This window comes from Acanthopagrus latus, chromosome 23, assembly GCF_904848185.1.
Source record: "Acanthopagrus latus isolate v.2019 chromosome 23, fAcaLat1.1, whole genome shotgun sequence".
NCBI classification, from domain to species: domain Eukaryota; kingdom Metazoa; phylum Chordata; class Actinopteri; order Spariformes; family Sparidae; genus Acanthopagrus; species Acanthopagrus latus.
In genome coordinates this window covers 6737237-6754576 of record NC_051061.1, presented here as the reverse complement: position 1 = coordinate 6754576, position 17340 = coordinate 6737237, and the positions used below count along the sequence as shown (strand labels likewise).

General features: G+C 39.9%; 1 protein-coding gene across 5 annotated transcripts; it reads left to right on the top strand.

The window, feature by feature from the left end:
* The first annotated feature begins 1049 nt into the window (after window positions 1-1049).
* LOC119014223 (zinc finger CCCH domain-containing protein 7B-like) lies at window positions 1050-16893 on the top strand. 5 transcript variants are annotated; one of them, XM_037089209.1, is made up of 23 exons: window positions 1050-1285; window positions 1559-1627; window positions 1775-1811; window positions 3662-3859; window positions 5512-5676; window positions 6140-6220; window positions 6676-6735; window positions 6845-6899; window positions 7112-7209; window positions 8180-8765; window positions 9468-9529; window positions 9622-9715; window positions 9952-10113; window positions 10500-10714; window positions 11990-12090; window positions 12197-12378; window positions 12763-12848; window positions 13063-13217; window positions 13468-13573; window positions 13728-13836; window positions 15225-15367; window positions 15491-15660; window positions 15945-16893. In XM_037089209.1, exons 2-23 carry the CDS (start codon window positions 1569-1571, stop codon window positions 16123-16125), a joined length of 3105 nt encoding a protein of 1034 aa, XP_036945104.1. In that variant the 5' UTR covers window positions 1050-1285; window positions 1559-1568; the 3' UTR covers window positions 16126-16893. The 5 variants fall into 5 exon arrangements, with proteins under 5 accessions (XP_036945104.1, XP_036945106.1, XP_036945103.1 ...); XM_037089211.1 differs by having other exon boundaries at window positions 1051-1285; window positions 5512-5670; XM_037089208.1 differs by lacking the exon at window positions 1050-1285 and adding an exon at window positions 1378-1413 and having other exon boundaries at window positions 1559-1605; window positions 5512-5670.
* The last annotated feature ends 447 nt before the right edge of the window (window positions 16894-17340 follow it).

Sequence of the window (17340 nt, the reverse complement as noted above, 5' to 3'; positions counted from 1 at the left end):
AACAAATATTGCCCTTCTGTAAATAATATGAATAAATTCCTCAATATTTTATAAAGAAATAATATTTAAAGTATATTTACCTCTTTCGAACAGCAAGCAATTCAGAAAACCCCAAGTGCAATGCTTGTTCACTTTGGGGAGACCAGAAATAGAATGTTGTCTGATCATGCCAGTTAACATGTAGTTTTTCACAACAGGAGTTGCATTGTTTGGAGCCAGCCTGTAGCTTTCCAGTAGCTAGTAGAAAGGCTATATTGGACTCAAATGGAAGCTTATGAATTAAGGAAGTTTTCTATATACATGTTAGGCATAGATATTCTCCATAAAGTGCTGAAGTGTCAGGCAAACAGTACTTTTTTTTTTTGTCTTTTTTGGGATGTTGAGGGTGATATCTTATAATCGAGCTGCCACAAGCCCCAGAATCTTTTTTTCATGCCTCCCCCTATGCATCAACATACTCTCTACCAAATTTTATAGTTGTATGACTATTTATGCCATTGTAGTACCTAAATATTTTCATTTACATAATTTCACCAGGAAAATTACCCAAGAAGTGGGGTTTTGTCCCCCTGTAGCATTCTAGCAGCCAGTTGCCTGGGTTGTCCACCCAGGTTTTAATCCTTGAAGGACCTAGATATCATGTCTGGTGTCAAACCTTTTACAACGCTCCGTGTCTGTTTTCCAAAAAGCTGGGATTTTGCCCCCTGGGTATGTTATGTAACTTGCAAAGTAACCAGTGATTTAAGTTATCAATTATATTGTAGTGGAGTAAAAAGTAAGCTATTTTATTTGCCTCCAAAATGGAAATACTCGAGTAAAGTACCGGCACCTCACATTGTAGTCAAGCAAATGTACTTAGTAACATGTCATTACTGGTCTTAATATAGTTGCAGCTCATATAAAATATAGTTGTGTTTTGTTTTTTTGTTTTTTTATCATTATTATTTATTATTTATATAATAAACCCGACCCTATTCCACGTACTCCGCGGCGCTAGATGGCGCTGTGCATCTGAAGGTTTGTACACAGTCTGCGAACAGACAGCGAGAAGGAGGAGGCAGAAGAAGAGCACAGCTGCTGGCTCAGGGATGGAGCTGCTGGGAATCGAAACTTAACTAGGAGCACTGAAGTCAGAAGCCAGTGCGGGTTTCCTCTTCCTATGCTCGCTGTCCGTCAGCGTCAGTAGGACTCGAAGAGAGTTTTTCCTCTTCTTTTCCTTCTTCAGACTCCAAATGACACGCTTTTAAACTTTGCCTCGGTTCAATGAACTTCCTCAGTTCATCAGGTAGGTGTGTCTTAAGTTGGCCCAGTCGCGCCGTGACGGCCGTGGGAACGTGAAGGGGTCAGGGGAGGTCTGCATGCTGGAAAGTTTGTGCAATTAATGAATGCTAAATGAACGAGAGCACAGGCTCAGTGAGTGTCTCTGTGGCGGAGAGGAGGATGTTTGTTTGAGGTCTACTTCTGGGGGAAGTGGGCGTACAGGCGCTGTCTGTTTAAAAATAAGTCAGTTGTTGCTCCTGAGATTTTTTTTTAAAATTTTTTTTTGCCTACCTTTCAGATAACGAGCCATGGACCCCGGCAGACAGAAACGCAAGAAGGAGATAAGCAAGTCTCTGAAATTTATACAGTGAGATGCTTATTGTTGGTGTTGTTGTTGTTTTCTATTTGAGGGCACCCATGAAAATGAAACCTACCGTGTCCCTGAATGACTTACATCCTTGATAAATAAGCTGCCTGACGACTTTTCTAAGCATGTTTACATCTTGTCTTGTAGGTCTTCTCTGGCTTATCCAGAGCCTGAGGGCTACCAGGTACTAGCTGTTATTACAAGCACAGTGTTGTGTCTGTCTCTCCTCTCTTGGACGGCTGCTGCTTTCTGTTTTGTTTCACCCCCTTCAAACCCCCTCTGTCTGTTCTCCCTTGACATCCCTCTGATCATTCTGCATGTAAAATCAAAGGCATAGCACCTTTTTCACATGTTTTGCCCATTTTCTTCCTGACTGGTGTGGAGTCACTGTAATCATTCATCCTGTACATGGACCAAAGTGATCCCTTTGTCAGATGTAAAAAAATGGGTGACAAAATCCACATTCTTCTTCTGTGCAAAAAATGCATTTTGAAGTTTAGTAAAAAAAAAAAGTAATGTGAGGTAGTAGCACTCTGATATAGCTCACTTGATAATATTCCAAAGCTCTTTGTCCAACCACTGTACGCTATGGAGAAAACAGTCCCGGTAAACATGAAGAGATAATTTGATACACAGAAGTCTATAAAGGCGACTGCTTTTAGCCACTATATGGTTGATGTCTTGACAATTTGACAATGTGATGGACTGACATTCATGGTTTATTAAAAACTTACTTAATGAAAAAAAAAAAAAAAAAGTCAAACATTTGCTGGTTCCAGCTTCTTTGATGTAAGGATGAAGAGTAAATCAAGAGTCTTTGCGTCTTAAATTGTCAAGACATCAACTTTTTGACATTTTAGAGACATTGATATTAATCTCTGATAATGTCGGTGAAAATGAAAAATGAAAAAAAGAAACACATTTTCTGCTTAATAATAATAAGTAATACTTTTGAATTGTGGCCGTAGGGGGATATGGGGGGGGGGGGCATTCACAACAGAAATTCACAAATAGATGAGTTGAAACTTGCATCTACTTGCAAAGGGGGGCAGTGTTAATCAGATTTTGAAACATTTATTCCATAGTTTTATTGGGTGCTGCAGTGTTTGCTGTATTTTCACTACTTTCACATCAGAAGAGAGTTCTCTCCTCCTCATGAGGCTGTCATCACTGTGCTGTGGGAGGGGCGGGCAGCTCTCTCAGCCTGCAGGCACACCGACAAAACGCTGCTCCGACGACAGTGCGCTCAAACGTTTGGTTAAACTTCACTAAAGTGGATGTGGCCAGTGTTCGTTGTCACAAATGCAGCAGGTCTTCTGCCTTTCAGAAACCTTTCTGAAGATCTGGTGAAGGTGCTTCATTTGTGCACAGATGGAGAAAGGCCCACACCGCAGAGCTGGAATTTCATCTCTCGTTTCCTCATCCCCCTTGTGTGTGTCACATTATCTACATGGATGAATGACTAAGAGTTACCATTAGATTGTTTAGCGTTAGATATGGTACAGTCACACATTCAGTCAGAAATGGCTGTCGGGGATTCACTGTTCTAGTTTCAGAGTGCTCAGAGCATCCTCTGTATGGAAGACAATTTTGGCCATTATAGAAATTCAAAGTCTAAATAGACATTGAATGGTTCACATTTACATTATTATTTTACTACACTACTAGAAATAAACAGGTCATAAATAAACTTAAAGTTATTTGAAAAAGCCAATGTAAAATAATTTAAAAAAAAAAAGTAAAACTTTCTTTCTTATTTCTTATTCTGAGAAACTATTATTTGCTTTCATTGGCTAAAACGACATAATTCTTCTTTCCTCCACCCCTTCCCACTCATGGGTGTCATGGTTTGCTTGAAGCCATTGCGCTTACTGTCCTTGCAGATGTCTACTCTTTTTATGCAGAGAATAAAAAAATCATTCTTGGAGCACCAAAAAAAAAAGTGACAGGTTTGTGCTGCACAGGGCAGATAAGAGTCACACTTTTTGGGATACACAAGTATAATCTAACTCCCATCTTTCTTCCTCGTCCCAGGACTTCCTGACCCAGTTGGTATGCAACCTCCTCGAAGAGGGCAACGCCTTGTTTAGGGAAGGAGAGCGGGAGCAGGCGGTGAGAGAATTCACTGAAGGCTTGAATGTCTCGCACTACGCTACAGCAGAGGATCTTCCCATCCCCGAGGTTTTGCTGGAGAGCCTGTACGTCAACCGGGCTGCTGCCTACCACAGCATGGTGAGATGCATTTGGTCCTGTGTGTTTCTGAGACGGCGCGTCTTTATGCAAATGTGTTAAGGCTGGAGAGACTCTTGATAATGCTTCCACGCCCAAACCTGATGTGTGAGTCAATTAGTTGTGACGCCAGATAAAACGGATCAACCCACAGTGACTGCTGGTTAAAGTCATTCTTTAGCCTCCTTTAAAAAGGTCATATTGATAACATTTTAGTGTTTCCTGGTAAAAAGAGCTGCATTACAGTAAATTGATGTAATTTACTGAACCAGATTGTTCAACTTGTTCTAACACCTGCCTTTACCCACCTACTCATTGTATCAACATTACAGATGATTATTGCTTAGAAAGCTCATTGTGTTACTATTTTGTGCAGCATTTTAAAAACCCAATCAGAAATATTTTTTAATACATTCATTATATATAATTTCTATGATTTTAAATCAGCCCAATTGAAAAGCCTGTTGTACCACTGATGAGAAGAAATCATATTGGCATAGTGAAACATGCCGACAACACTGTCTAACGTTAGTCCTCATAATAACAGACTGTCTACCAGTTTGAAGGCGATCTCAGGTTTCGATCTTCTGTTGTCCATTTTTTCTGTGTGTTATTTGGGGGGAGATTTCCCCACCAAAGAGCTGTTTCTCACAGCACATACTTAAGGGAATACATGACCGTTGGAAGAGAGGGTCATGGCCTTCACCAGTATGATAAGAGTTGTGGGGAGGTCCAAGCATATTTGGAAGAACTTAAAGTACAAAACAGAGGATTATAATTCATAGTGATATAACACTTTATAAAGAACACATGACCATTACGTATTCTGTCACAGTTGAATACATTTTTTCCAGACTAAAAAATAAACTCCGGGGGGAGTCAGTTCAATGTTAAAGTGTTAAAATCAAATACTGTACTGGGTTTTAACCATTGCATATTTAGCAAATATGCTTGAAAGCAAACCTCAGATCCATTGCACTGCTGAATTTTGAAAACTAAAACCTTAATGTTTTTTTTTAATGATAATGTTGGTTATGAAAAGGAAAAAAATACCCTTTACATTTCAAAACGCAATGCAGTTAGCTTAAATGATAAAATAATGGAATTCAAACTTAAGATGATGTCTAGAATGTGATGGAAAAAAAAGGATCATTCCAGGAGAAACTGCAATTCAAAAATATATAACAGAGTGACTGATAGTGCTGTACAAATATGTTTCCAGAGCTATGAATTGATCACAGTTGACTAAATAAAAGGACTAAAAACTTTTCTTTTTTCCACAACTGAGGCGTTTCTCTCCTCACCACCCCTCACTGAACTTTAAAGCTGCTAAAGACACCAGTGGTTTGATTCACAAACTCTAAAGGAATTTGACCTGCAATAAATGATCTAGGTGTGTTTATCTTTAGTACCATCTGAATGAGCTTAACACTGCATACCAAAGAAGACTGAGCTAAGTTGTAAACATTGTTCTTTTAGAGGTTATGACTTGATATTAATCATTATGTATATAATGTTTTGGTTAAACTGGATATTGAATTGAATACAGATGGTTTAATTGTACCTTATTTGTGCATTAGTTTGCCCTTCCATGACACTTGTTTGAGCTCTTTATTCGTCATGTGTTCTACTTTAATCTCTCCTCATATCCTCAGGGGGAATATGATCAAGGTGTGAAGGACTGTGACAGAGCTCTGAAAGTGTGTAAGGAAAGCCGCAGGGCCCTGTACAGGAAGGCGCTGTGTTTGAAGGAGCTCGGGAAATACAGGGAGGCCTACAACTGCACCACAGACTGTCTGCTCATCACTCGTCTGGTAAAGGAAAGAGAGAACTGGGAAAGCCAAAGCTCATATGAATGCCAACAGAAATGGATCGCTCATTAAACATCAGTTGGTGGTGGCTGGGTCCAAAAATGACTTTCTATATGTTGAGTTAACGTACGCTAACCTTGCTGTTTGTTAAACACGTTGGTAGATGTCCACACACAGTAGCTTAGTAGCTAATTAAGATGGTGAGCGTGGTAAACATAGTAACTTATCCATGTTAACAATGAAAGTGTAGTGTTAGCAATTAGCTTTTCCAACTCACACTCAGTTGCTGCTAGCCTGTATATTGTTTGTTCAAAATCAAAAATGTTATCTCCTATCTCTGAGTAGATTGACCAAAATAAAAGATGAGATAAATTGTTTTTGTGGATCAGTTCCAGGATGGTAACTACATGATGAATGTCACTGACCTGTAGCTTGTGATGTGGATTCATTCTTATCCTTCTCTGTTTAACAGGACAAACAGGTGAATGAGCTCGCAGAGGAGCTGGCTGTCCAACTGGGACTAAAAAATCGAAAACCTTATGTCAGCACAAAGGTCAGTAAAATGATTGTTTATATGTTGCTCTTTGAGGAAAACAAATTACATGTATTTATGCTGAAGAATTCTCTCAGTCTTCTGTCGTGGTCTGATGGGATGCAGTCGAGAGTTCGGCTTGGATAAAATCAGATATATCATGATAGCGACATATACTTATAATGACTTTGATTATTTATTGTCAAATATACTGTAGTTGAATAAAACAATCATTTTTGCTTATCATGTGAATTAAATACCTTATAAAGGTCAAGGTATGTTATCACAGTGACCCTGTAAATAACATATTAAATGTAATGGGCTAGAAGCATCCAGAGATATTAAAGAAATGGTTTACCTGCTATGTACGCTGAAGACAATTCTCTTGCAGTTGACTTATGTCTGTTATCTGACCATATTGCAAAACTCTAAAGCAGACACACACGGTGCAGATTTCTTTTCTATTTCTTTTCCAGGAGCACACACTTATCACTGGAGATGTTGCCAACGGAAACACGACTGCCGAAGCCATCGAGGTAAGTTCCACATCATATGTCAACCAATATTTCAGGTACTCTTCTCAGAAATGTATTTGATTTGTGTTTATCATACATTTTTTTTCTTTTTTTTCCTTCTCACTTCCAGGTGCCTGGTGCTCATTTAGGAAATGGTATGAATCCTCTGAGCGGTCTTGCACCAGGTGTGAATTCTGAATTTATTTTGACTAATAAACAATATGGGCAACATGTGTGTTCACATTGCACATCTGAGATCATGATTAAAGTTCTTGAATATTCGTACAAAATGAATCACAAGTAAAATCTAAATAGAGTCTTTCCTGCTTACCTTCAGTCACCTTTCCCAGCATTCCTCAGTCCTCTGTTCCTTCTTCTATTCCTGTCTCCTCCACAGTTCCTGACGTGGTGGACACTTTGGAGGACTCGGAGCTGATGGGAGATGACTTGGACAGCCTGCTTGACTGCTTACCTAATGAGCAGGAGCCAAATGAGGTAAAATTGGCAATTGTCCCTGAAGACCAACAAACTTAATTTTTTTAATGAAGATTGAGCAAAGGTGTCCTTGGTTATCGAGGATTGCTGAGCTGGAAGGTCTGGAAGAGCCTGTAATATTACATATTACTTTGGAAGCTCCAACAACTCTCTCTATTTTTTGATCTGGCTGCTCTGCCAAACAGCGTCATGTTTAGGAGTGACTGAAAATGAAACCTAGAAATAACTAAGATCATGAAACAGATAATATGCTGACCACTTGTCCAGTATTCACTCTTTTTAGCTTTATGTTGGTCTCTTATCAAGCTATCTGTATCACTCTCTTCACTAGCATGTCATTGACATTGTCTGTCTGCCAGTGGGTGCTGGTCTGGTTGTGCACAGTGGGCTCATTAGATCTTTCCCACTGAAAGCAGCTGCCTGTTAAAATGCCAGACATAATTCAGATGATCTAAAACCAAAATAGTAACAAGACAATGGAACAATTTTGATTAGTGCAGCTTTTGTCATAAATCTATCTGAATAAATATTTATCTAGTTGTAGATTCTTATATTAAGTCAATTATCTGAATAGAGCTGCAATTAATTGTCATTTTCAATACCGATTAATCTTATATTTTTGCTGTTAATCAACAATCATGTAGTATAAAGTGTCATAAAATCTGAAAAATGCTCATCAGAGTTTCCCCAGAGTCCCTAGTTATGTCTTAAATTGCTCCATTTGTCCAACCAACGGTCCAGATTTCTCTTCATTCACTGTCTTCTCGATGATCAACAGCTAATTGACTAATCATTGCACCTCTGAAATCTGAAATGTTGGTACTGGCCAGTTATTGTCAGCCACCATCCTTCAAATCCGTCAAATTGAATTAATAAACTGAGGCACTTCTGTTCACAGTTGTTTAAATTGTGTCTCATCTAATGTTTTGTAATGAATCTTGACTCAAGTTTCCCACTCTATGTTTCCCAGGCCCACAGCCAGGTGGCGTTCGCAGTCCCCAGCAGAACACCCACCTCCACACACTCAGTCCCTTCTGTCCTGCCACCCCCAACACCCCAGCTGCCCCCTGCCTTCTTCAGCTCGGCCGTCAACCAACTCAACTCCCTGGACTCATTTTCAGGTGGCGGGCTCAGCACCTCGACTTTAACACTGGATACTTTAGATGACCTCCCTGGAATTGGAGGTGACGCAGGCGTTCCATATGTAGGACCGCCCTCTGTGGCGCTGGATACTCTGGATGGCCTTGATTCCCTTGATGACTTCTTGGATACGACTCCGAGCACTGCTGCTGCCCTCAATGATTCCAAAGCTGAACTGGAGGCAGGGGAAAAGTCCCTTGATGACCTGCTTGATGAACTCAGTCCCCTTGAGACTGTCCCTGATCCAGGGGGTCTGAGTTGTGATGTCCCTAAACTCTGTGTGAAAGCTGTAGACCAGCTCGACTCCCTTGATGCCCTGGACTCTTTCCCCTCAGTGGATGGAGTTGTGGCAGCTTTGCCAACGGTCTCCATTGGGGGAGCAGGCCTGGACTCGCTCTCCGATTTCGGCTCAACTGGTAATTGATGATTTGTTGGTGACTTAAATGACTGGCAGAGCCGGAAGGCTGTTCTGTTGAGGTGCCACAACAGTTGATAGATGAGAAAGTCTGGAAATAAGAAAACAATGCCATGTCAATTGAACATGTCATGGCTCGTCTACAAAGTTAGTAGACGAGAGAGGTTTGATACAGGTTCTGTGGGAAAAAAGAATAGAGAAAGTACAGAAAAACAGAACACAAGATTTAAATTCCAAGCAGCTTAAAGGTTGTGCACGTTGCTGTTGAGTGTAAATGTTAGTCGCATCTGGTGGTGAGGTTGCACATTTTAAACAACTGAACAGCCCTTGTCCTAACTCCCCTCCACCCCACACACATGGATACCACTAAAACCATGAAAAAACATGGAAGGGGCTCTCTCTAGAACTAATGGTCAGTTTGTCCATTCTGGTAATGTAGAAACATCCTAGTGGAATTTGCCTTTTGTAGATATAAAAGTCTCATTCGAGGGTAACAGATGATTAAACACTAATGAAAACATAGTTATATATATTGTTCTCCATTTCTCCCCCTAAATCCTACTTGCTGCACCCTCTAAATAAGTGCTACCTTTTGTCAACACTGCACATACATGTACATGTTCCAGCCTGTTTACTAAAAAGTGCGTTCACATTGCAGCTCCACATAATTTGTCTTTTTGTTTTCTGTCATTTGTGTCCACAGGTGTCAAAGGCTCTCAAGGTGCTGCAGCTCCTGTAACTCGATCGCCAAAAAATAACTACAAAGTAAGACTGATTATCTGACTCAGGTTACCTGCTCTATTTTTGTCCGTTGTGTTCGCATTGACTGAATTATTATTCTTACCATGACAACAAAGGAGAAGAACATTCCAGCGCAGGTAGCAGTCTCCAATCCCCTGTCCTCCACCCATGAGTTCCTGCAGGCCTGCTCTGCCTGTTTCCCTAGGAAAGGTACGTTAACATTCCAGCCCTGTCTCAAACAAAAACATTACAATTCTTCTGCTGGTTGTGCCTTTTTATATTCCCTGTTTGAGCATGTCATAATACCTTTTCATCTGCATCCCAAAGCCCTTCTTTTATACTTTGCTGAAAGGGCAAAAAGCAAAAATCTGTTTATAATACATCAGTGGAGACAACAAAACATTTTTTTTTCCTATTGAATATCTCAAATTTTTGATCATTTTCAGGTAAAGGGATATATACTTTTGTTCACAAGCCGGACCTGGTCCACAACTGTGATAGAGACATTCTGTTATGTAGACGAAAGGCAGATCATCCTTCGGAGTGGACCAGAGTGCGGACCATTCCTGAAATGACTTCCTTCAAAGGGCCATTTGTACTTTGCAGGGGTAAGGACCTCAAAATGAAATGGATCTTTTGTATCAGGGTGTCTTGTGGTGTCTTGTTTGTTGGTGTTCAGCAGGGATTGCTCGTTATCGTAGTTAAACTGATTTATCGTTGCAGCGTTGCGCGTTTTGTTTTGCTTTGTGATCTAAAATGACTTGACAGCATCAAATCACAGTATGTTCGTAAAAATCACTGTTGTCTCTTGTCACATCTAAACTAACAAACACATACTTAATGTTGTTGATGACAAAGACACTCAGGGCAACAGTCATATCAGTCACTTGAAGCAACTTTACACTTAATGAGGGAACTTGTAATAAAAATGAGTGACTAATGTAACTGTGTGTCTGTCACACATGGCCGTGGTCGCATTTTCTTGCACGTGCAGAGCTGCTGAAGTCCGGGGATTTGGGTCTGTGTAAGTTTGGAGAGAACTGCACATTTGCCTTCAACCAGCTGGAGATCGATGTTTGGACGGAAGAGAGAAAACGGACGCTGGACAGAAACCTGCTGTTTGAAACGGCATCTGTCAGACTGGACCCTGTAAACCGCATCATACGCCTTCTACAGGAACACAAGGGTACCTTCATGTTCCTCTGTCAGGTTAGTGCACTTGTACAGATTATACAATATTATTATTATGTTGTGTGTTTTATATTCATTAAGGTTTTGTTGTACAAGTTGTTTGCTATGCTAATTTCTATTTATTTCTATTCTTGTGTCCTATGATTTTTTTGGACATGTTGTTATGCATCCATGGTGGTTGGAAACAGAAAAGACCAATAAAGAAGTGCATGGATGAAAAGGAAACTGAAAAATAGCTTGAAAAGTTATAAATTACTAAAAATAAAACTGTGGTTGGAGTTTCTGCACAGCAGTAAAGAGTTAAAACATTAAGATAACTGTACATATGACATGTACAACCTTCATTTTTTCAAGTACCAGACAAAAATTAACTTATTTATTGGTTAGTGAACACATACACAAATGCTGTAGTTAATTAATTAATGCATATGGTAATTCAAAACATATACAGACAGATAATATAAATAACAATTGAAAAGAATACATACATAATTAAATGCTTAAGAAATGTGTTATAATGGATAAGTGTTGGTTTTTAATCAGGGTTAATCACATTATCTACAAATGCACTCATATTTATTTCTCTATTTCTGCCCTTCTTCATGTATTTAGTTCTGTGTTTCTACTTTTTATATATTTTTTTCTATAAGAATAAAGTACATAATGTTTATTCTCAGTTATACTGTGTATTACAAACACTGGAAACCTGAGAAGTACCAGTATCCAGTGTTTGTTTTGTTCTTCAGGCGTACATGTTACACTGTGACAATATTACACTGCACTAATCTTCACATGCCTGTCAGTCTCATGAACACATTTACACAGCATTTTGTGTATCATAATAGTTTTTATTCATTCACATTCAGTTAACAAGATGGTCATCTTCTTCATCTCCAAATGTGTAGGTTGATCGTGGTTAATTTCCATCATCATCATTATTTTGAAATGTATCTTTGAGCCATTCTACAGTTCTAAGACTCAGCTTGCCCATTGTATACCATAGATTCCAAACCAAAGACAAACAGGGAGATGAGGTACTATGGTTTGTGATATCATTTAAAATTGTTTTTTTTTTTCTCTCTAATAAGGATCACAAAAAATATGTTTCTTAACAAAATGTGAGGTAGCCTGATTCCAGTGTGTCTTTTAAAAGTTCTAAGCTTATTTTTATGATAATGTCCTGAATTGTCATTATTTTTGCCAGGATAATCAGTACATGACATTTTCATATCGTCTCATGTAGTCTAGTATCAGTCTTTCTTTGTGTCTGTCTCTGTTGCATGTTGTTTTTAGGAATGCTATGACAGTAAACCTAGAATCATCAGTAGGCGCTTCAAAGACAACAACACCATCTGCTCTAACTTGGATGCTCGCCACAACTTCGATGCCAATAAGTGAGCGTGTTTGCAATATAAGTGTAAAACTCACATGCTTACTTTATAACGCTCGTGTCTTTCTGTCCGTCATAAAAAAAAACCCACTTGCCTCTGTGCCCGTCAGGTGCCTGGCGTTTGTGGTGAGGAGCTGCAGTGTGAACTACAGTAAGGTTCGTCCACTGAGCGTCCTGTGCCACTTGGATTTGTGCCGCAAAGCCATCCGGTATGGCTGCCAGAGAGAGGACAGTTGCCTCTATGCCCACTCCGTCATAGAGCTCAAAACGTGGAAGGTGCAGCGAGACACAGGTGCAGTCTGTCAGTTAGTTACAGTAGTGATAGGAGCGTCAAGAGTGTTTGAATATTATTTGTTAACTTGAGTAAAACTATCAACAGATTAGCGAGCTGTTAGCTTCAGATGATCGTTAGATTGCAAAATATAAGGCGCTTATTCAAACAATTTCAGGTGATAACACATCTGATTTCCTTTAAAGCTGCACTAATATTATTGTTATACTTGAAACAGATCAAATGACTGTATGATGTGAAAGGGGTTGTTTATAAGGGCTTAGGGCTTAGTAGTTGGAATAATTGTTTTAGTGTAGAGGTTTTCCCCCTATTAATAGCAGTAGCTTAAAGTGTTTCTTTAAAACTAACTGGCTCCTTTATTCGTGTGTGTGATTGTGTTTACAGGTATCAGCCCTGATGAAATTGTGAAAGTATCCACAAATTATCACGACAAGCATGAGCAAAACTCAAGCAAACAGAAAGGAAACAGAGTAAGAAACAATTTTAAATTTCTTTTTAGCACTTGCATAATGTTATTGAAATAACATGTTTCGTAGACCGACATGTCACAGCTTGTTGCTGGTCAGATTGTCCGGAATTCTTGATGTTTACTCTCTGTGCTAGCAACCAGAATGTTAATGTGTTATTTCATGAGAATCTGTACATTTATTGGTGAACTTAAACTTCTCATAACGTTTTAAATAGTTGTCTTCTGGAGGTGGCGGGAGCAAACCAGGAGGAGTGGTTAGGAAGAGTCTGGGCATGAAGATAAAGTTTGCCTGTGCGCAGTGCTGGCGGGACCGCCTGATCAGCGAACCAGACAAAGCCCTCAAGTATTGCAATGCAAAGGCCCGGCACACGTGAGTAAAAATAATACATTTGAATGATTTCTACGCCAGTCTAGAAAACGATGGACTCCATATTTGTCTTGTGATTAAAGAAAGTAAGTTATAAACTTGGTCATGGCATTCAGTAATATCAAATATCTTATTATATATCAACCACAGATTTTTCAGCCTGCCTAGGTTAAAGTGAAAAAATTGGTAAATCATAGTTTTTTTAGTTCATTATTTTCAGCTTCTGTCCTCCTTCTGGTGTCGTGATGCTCAGGTGGACTAAAGACAGATGGTTGCTGCTGGTCAAGTCATCGGAGCGAAGTAAATGGGTTCAGGTCCGGCCGCTCCCACATGCCAAGAACTTCCCTCTGTATTATGATGTAGGTGTGCTTTAATACAAGCTGTTACAGAGGATAAGTCTTCCTCGATGTCTGTGTCATTTCTTTATGTTGACTCTGTTGTGCATTTTGTCCTCCGAAAACTGATGATTACAGTGTATCATGAAAGATTGCACTGCATGATTTCTCCTCACAGATATGTACCCAGATTTTGAAGAAAGGGCAATGTAACTACTCTGGGATATGCACCTTTGCTCACAGCCAAGAGGAGAGAGACATGTGGATGTACATGAAGAATAATGACTGTGAGTGGCTTTTTAACATTTTTTGAAAGCATTTTTTAAAAAGAGCACAGAGCAGTATCTCATTTTATACATACAGCGTGTGCGTGTGTGTATATATACACACACACACAGGCACACATACTATATTAGCAAAAGTATTTGCTCACCTGCCTTGAATCGCTGCCTTGAACTTTTGTGACATCCCATTCTTAATTCATAGGGTTTTATATGACCTCAGTCCACCCTTTGCAGCTATAACAGCTTCAACTCTTCTGGGAAGCTTTCCACAAGGTTTAGGAATGTTTATGGGAATTCTTGACGATTCTTACAAAAGCACATTTGTGAGGTCACACACTGATGTTGGACAGGAAGGCCTGGCTCTCAGTCTCCGCACTAATTCCTCCCAAAGGTGTTCTATCAGGTTGAGGTCAGGACTCTGTTCAGGCCAGTCAAGTTCATCCACACCAAAATCTCTCCTCCATGTCTTTATGGACTTTGCTTTGTGCACTGGTGCACAGTCATGTTGGAGCAGGAAGGGGCCATCCCCAAACTGTTCCCACAAAGTTGGGAGTGTGGACTAGTCCAACATCTCTTGGCATGCTGAAGCATTCAGAGTTCCTTTCACTGGAACTAAGGAGCCAAGCCCAGCTCCTGAAAAACAACCCCACACCATAATCCCCATTCAATCAAACTTTACACTTGGCACAATGCAGTCAGACAAGTACCGTTCTCCTGGCAACCACCAAACCCAGACTCATCCATCAGATGGAGAAGTGTGATTCATCACTCCAAAGAACACTCCTCTGCCCTGGAGTCCAGTGCTTTACACCACTGCATCTGACACTTTGCATTGCACTTGCTCATTTATGGCTTGGATGCAGCTGCTCCACCATGTAAACCCATTCCATGAAGCTCTCTACACACTGTTCTTGAGCTAATCTGAAGGACACATGAAGTTTGGAGGTCTGTAGCTATTGACTCAGCAGAAAGTTGGTGACCTCTGCACACTATGTGCCTCAGCATCCGCTCCATCATTTTATGTGGCCTACGACTTTGTGGCTGAGGTGCTGTCGTTCCCAATTGCTTCCACTTTGTTATAATACCACTGACAGTTGACTGTGGAATATTAAGGAGCAAAGTACGCTGGAATTCACTGAGCTCCTGAGAGTGACCCATTGTTTCACTAATATTTGTAAAACAGTCTGCATGCCTAGGTGCTTCTTTTATACACCTGTGGCCATGGAGGTGATTGGATCGCCTGATTTCAATTATTTGGATGGATGAATGAATACATTTGGCAATATAGTATATATACGTCCCATCCGCTTACACCTCTGTTTGTTGTCTGACTTGAATCCTGTCTCACTGAACACCCTCAAATTGATGACAGATTTGTATTTGTGATGTAGTGCGGGACATGCAGCAGATATATGATTTGTGGCTGACTGATTTCACGAAGGCCCAAAACCGACAACCAGATGGTGCCATGCTCAACCAACCCGTCCCGGAGGAGAAATCCATCATCATGCCAACTGACTATGCCGAACAAATGGTGGGTTTGCATTTGTTTTCAAGATCGGCAAAGTCAAGGAGCAAAAAGGCTTCATAGGTACCAAACTTAAACAGTGAAATGTGTGTTGAAGCTGACGGTGCTCTTTCCTTTTTTATATTTTAGAGTGGCTTCCACTGCCGTCTGTGTGGTAGGCACAGTAACAGTGAGCGGCAGTGGCAGCAGCACATCTCCAGTGAGAAGCACAAGGACCGAGTGTTCAGCTGCGAGGGAGAAGATAAAGCTCTGACGTGGACCTACCGTTTCCCTGGCGCATGCTTTGAACTCTGCCCTAAGTAAGACCTTTTCCTGGATTATGGATGTTTGCCATAACAACTTTGTATGTTGTGTTACAGCTTGTTTTAATGCCCTCCAGTGATTGAAAAGAAATGATATATGCTCTAAGGTCTTTTGAAGCAAGTTGTTGGAGTTAACATTTCTGTTACATAACAGTTACTGTTACATGCAGAACGAAGATATTTGGTTCAAAACAAACAGTGAACATTTTGTTGAATTCAGATTAAAAATGAAAAATATTGGAACTGATGAAGCATTTTGCTTGCATGTTAATGTTCAACAGGTTAGATGGTGGCTGTCCTGACGGTGTGAGCTGCGACTATGCCCACAGTCCAGAGGAGTTGCACGAGTGGACGGAGAGACGTGATTTCCTGCGACAGAAGCTGGCCAAAGCCAGGGAAGACATGCTCATCATGCCTGATGAGGTCGATTTTGGGATGTACAACTTCCTACTGCAGGACTGAGAAGATGTTTGTCAGCCATTTGTAACTGTCAAAGTAGATTTCAAAACCAAAATCAGGAATTGACAGGACTAAACTAACAGTCCGCAGAATTTTACCAGTAGATCAATTGAAATTAGAAGCAGTTGTATTTGAATTCCCAAACATGCCATATACTGTACAGGTCTTATCAGCTAAAACATCTGTAACAAAGTAGTTAATGCTGCAAAAGTGAGGCCCATGTTGGTGCCACAGATACAAACACAGTTCATCACTGATTATTCATTACATTTAACCACACAGCATACACACACCCTGTTGTTGGCTCTGACCCATGTGACACTCACACGCAGTGTTGTTTTTGTTTGGTTAGTGCATTCATTCCACATTTAACAAAGAGAGAGGATGTTTAAAAGCCTTACCTGCACAGTAAAACATTCACCACAGTTGATTTCTGAGTGTTTCAACCTTTTAAGTCAAATAAAAATGGTCACGTTCAGTTCTGACGTGCACTAAAGCCAAGCCATATGCGTTATGTGATATGACTGTACTTTTAATGTTGAGCATATATATATGTCTCATTCTGGTTCATAATGATTTCCATCATGAGAGGAGTGTGTTGTCATATTGGCCAAAGTATTTTATTAGGAGATACGTAGTTTTGCTCATTGTTTAATGAGCATGCAACCAAGTGAGGCACTGTTTGTCCAGTTAGACCTGTGAACCATGTGAAGGCTTGAAAGCAAATACTTGCGAAAAGGATAATAAATCTCTGTATTGTTAAAGTGGTAATGCGCCTGTTCCTGTTTGTGAATGAAAGAGTGTTATGTGCAATATACCATATGGTTGGAAAAAGGAAATTAAGAGTAATTCAAAAATATTTAAAACAATAATGAGAGTAATAGAAGTCGCAGAGGTATGTAGGTTTGAAAAGTGTATGTAGTGTATGAAAAGTTATTTTTGTCATTCCAGATTATGTTTACAGTGTTCAAAAGTTACTTAGGTACATGATTTTTAGTACTTCCATTTTATTTTTTATACACTACATCTTAGTAGGACATGTTGTACTTTTTACTCCACCAAACCTATTGACAGCTGTTGTGACACAAAGCAGTTCAAATTAGCTCAATCTCAACCATCTGCAGTGATGAAACATTACCGATATGAGACTAATTTAAATCTAAATCTAAAAACATATACATTATCCACGGCGGTAAATGAACGCGCTCGTCATTGCAC

What these genes read in the sequence shown, in the direction of transcription:
- LOC119014223 (XM_037089207.1), top strand. Translation starts at nt 1,393, where the DNA reads ATGAACGAGAGCACAGGCTCA. An exon ending in GAAACGCAAGAAGGAGATAA is followed by an intron (nt 1,606 to 1,774) that starts GCAAGTCTCTGA and finishes CTTGTCTTGTAG; the next exon opens with GTCTTCTCTGGCTTATCCAG. An exon ending in AACCTTATGTCAGCACAAAG is followed by an intron (nt 6,221 to 6,675) that starts GTCAGTAAAATG and finishes TTTCTTTTCCAG; the next exon opens with GAGCACACACTTATCACTGG.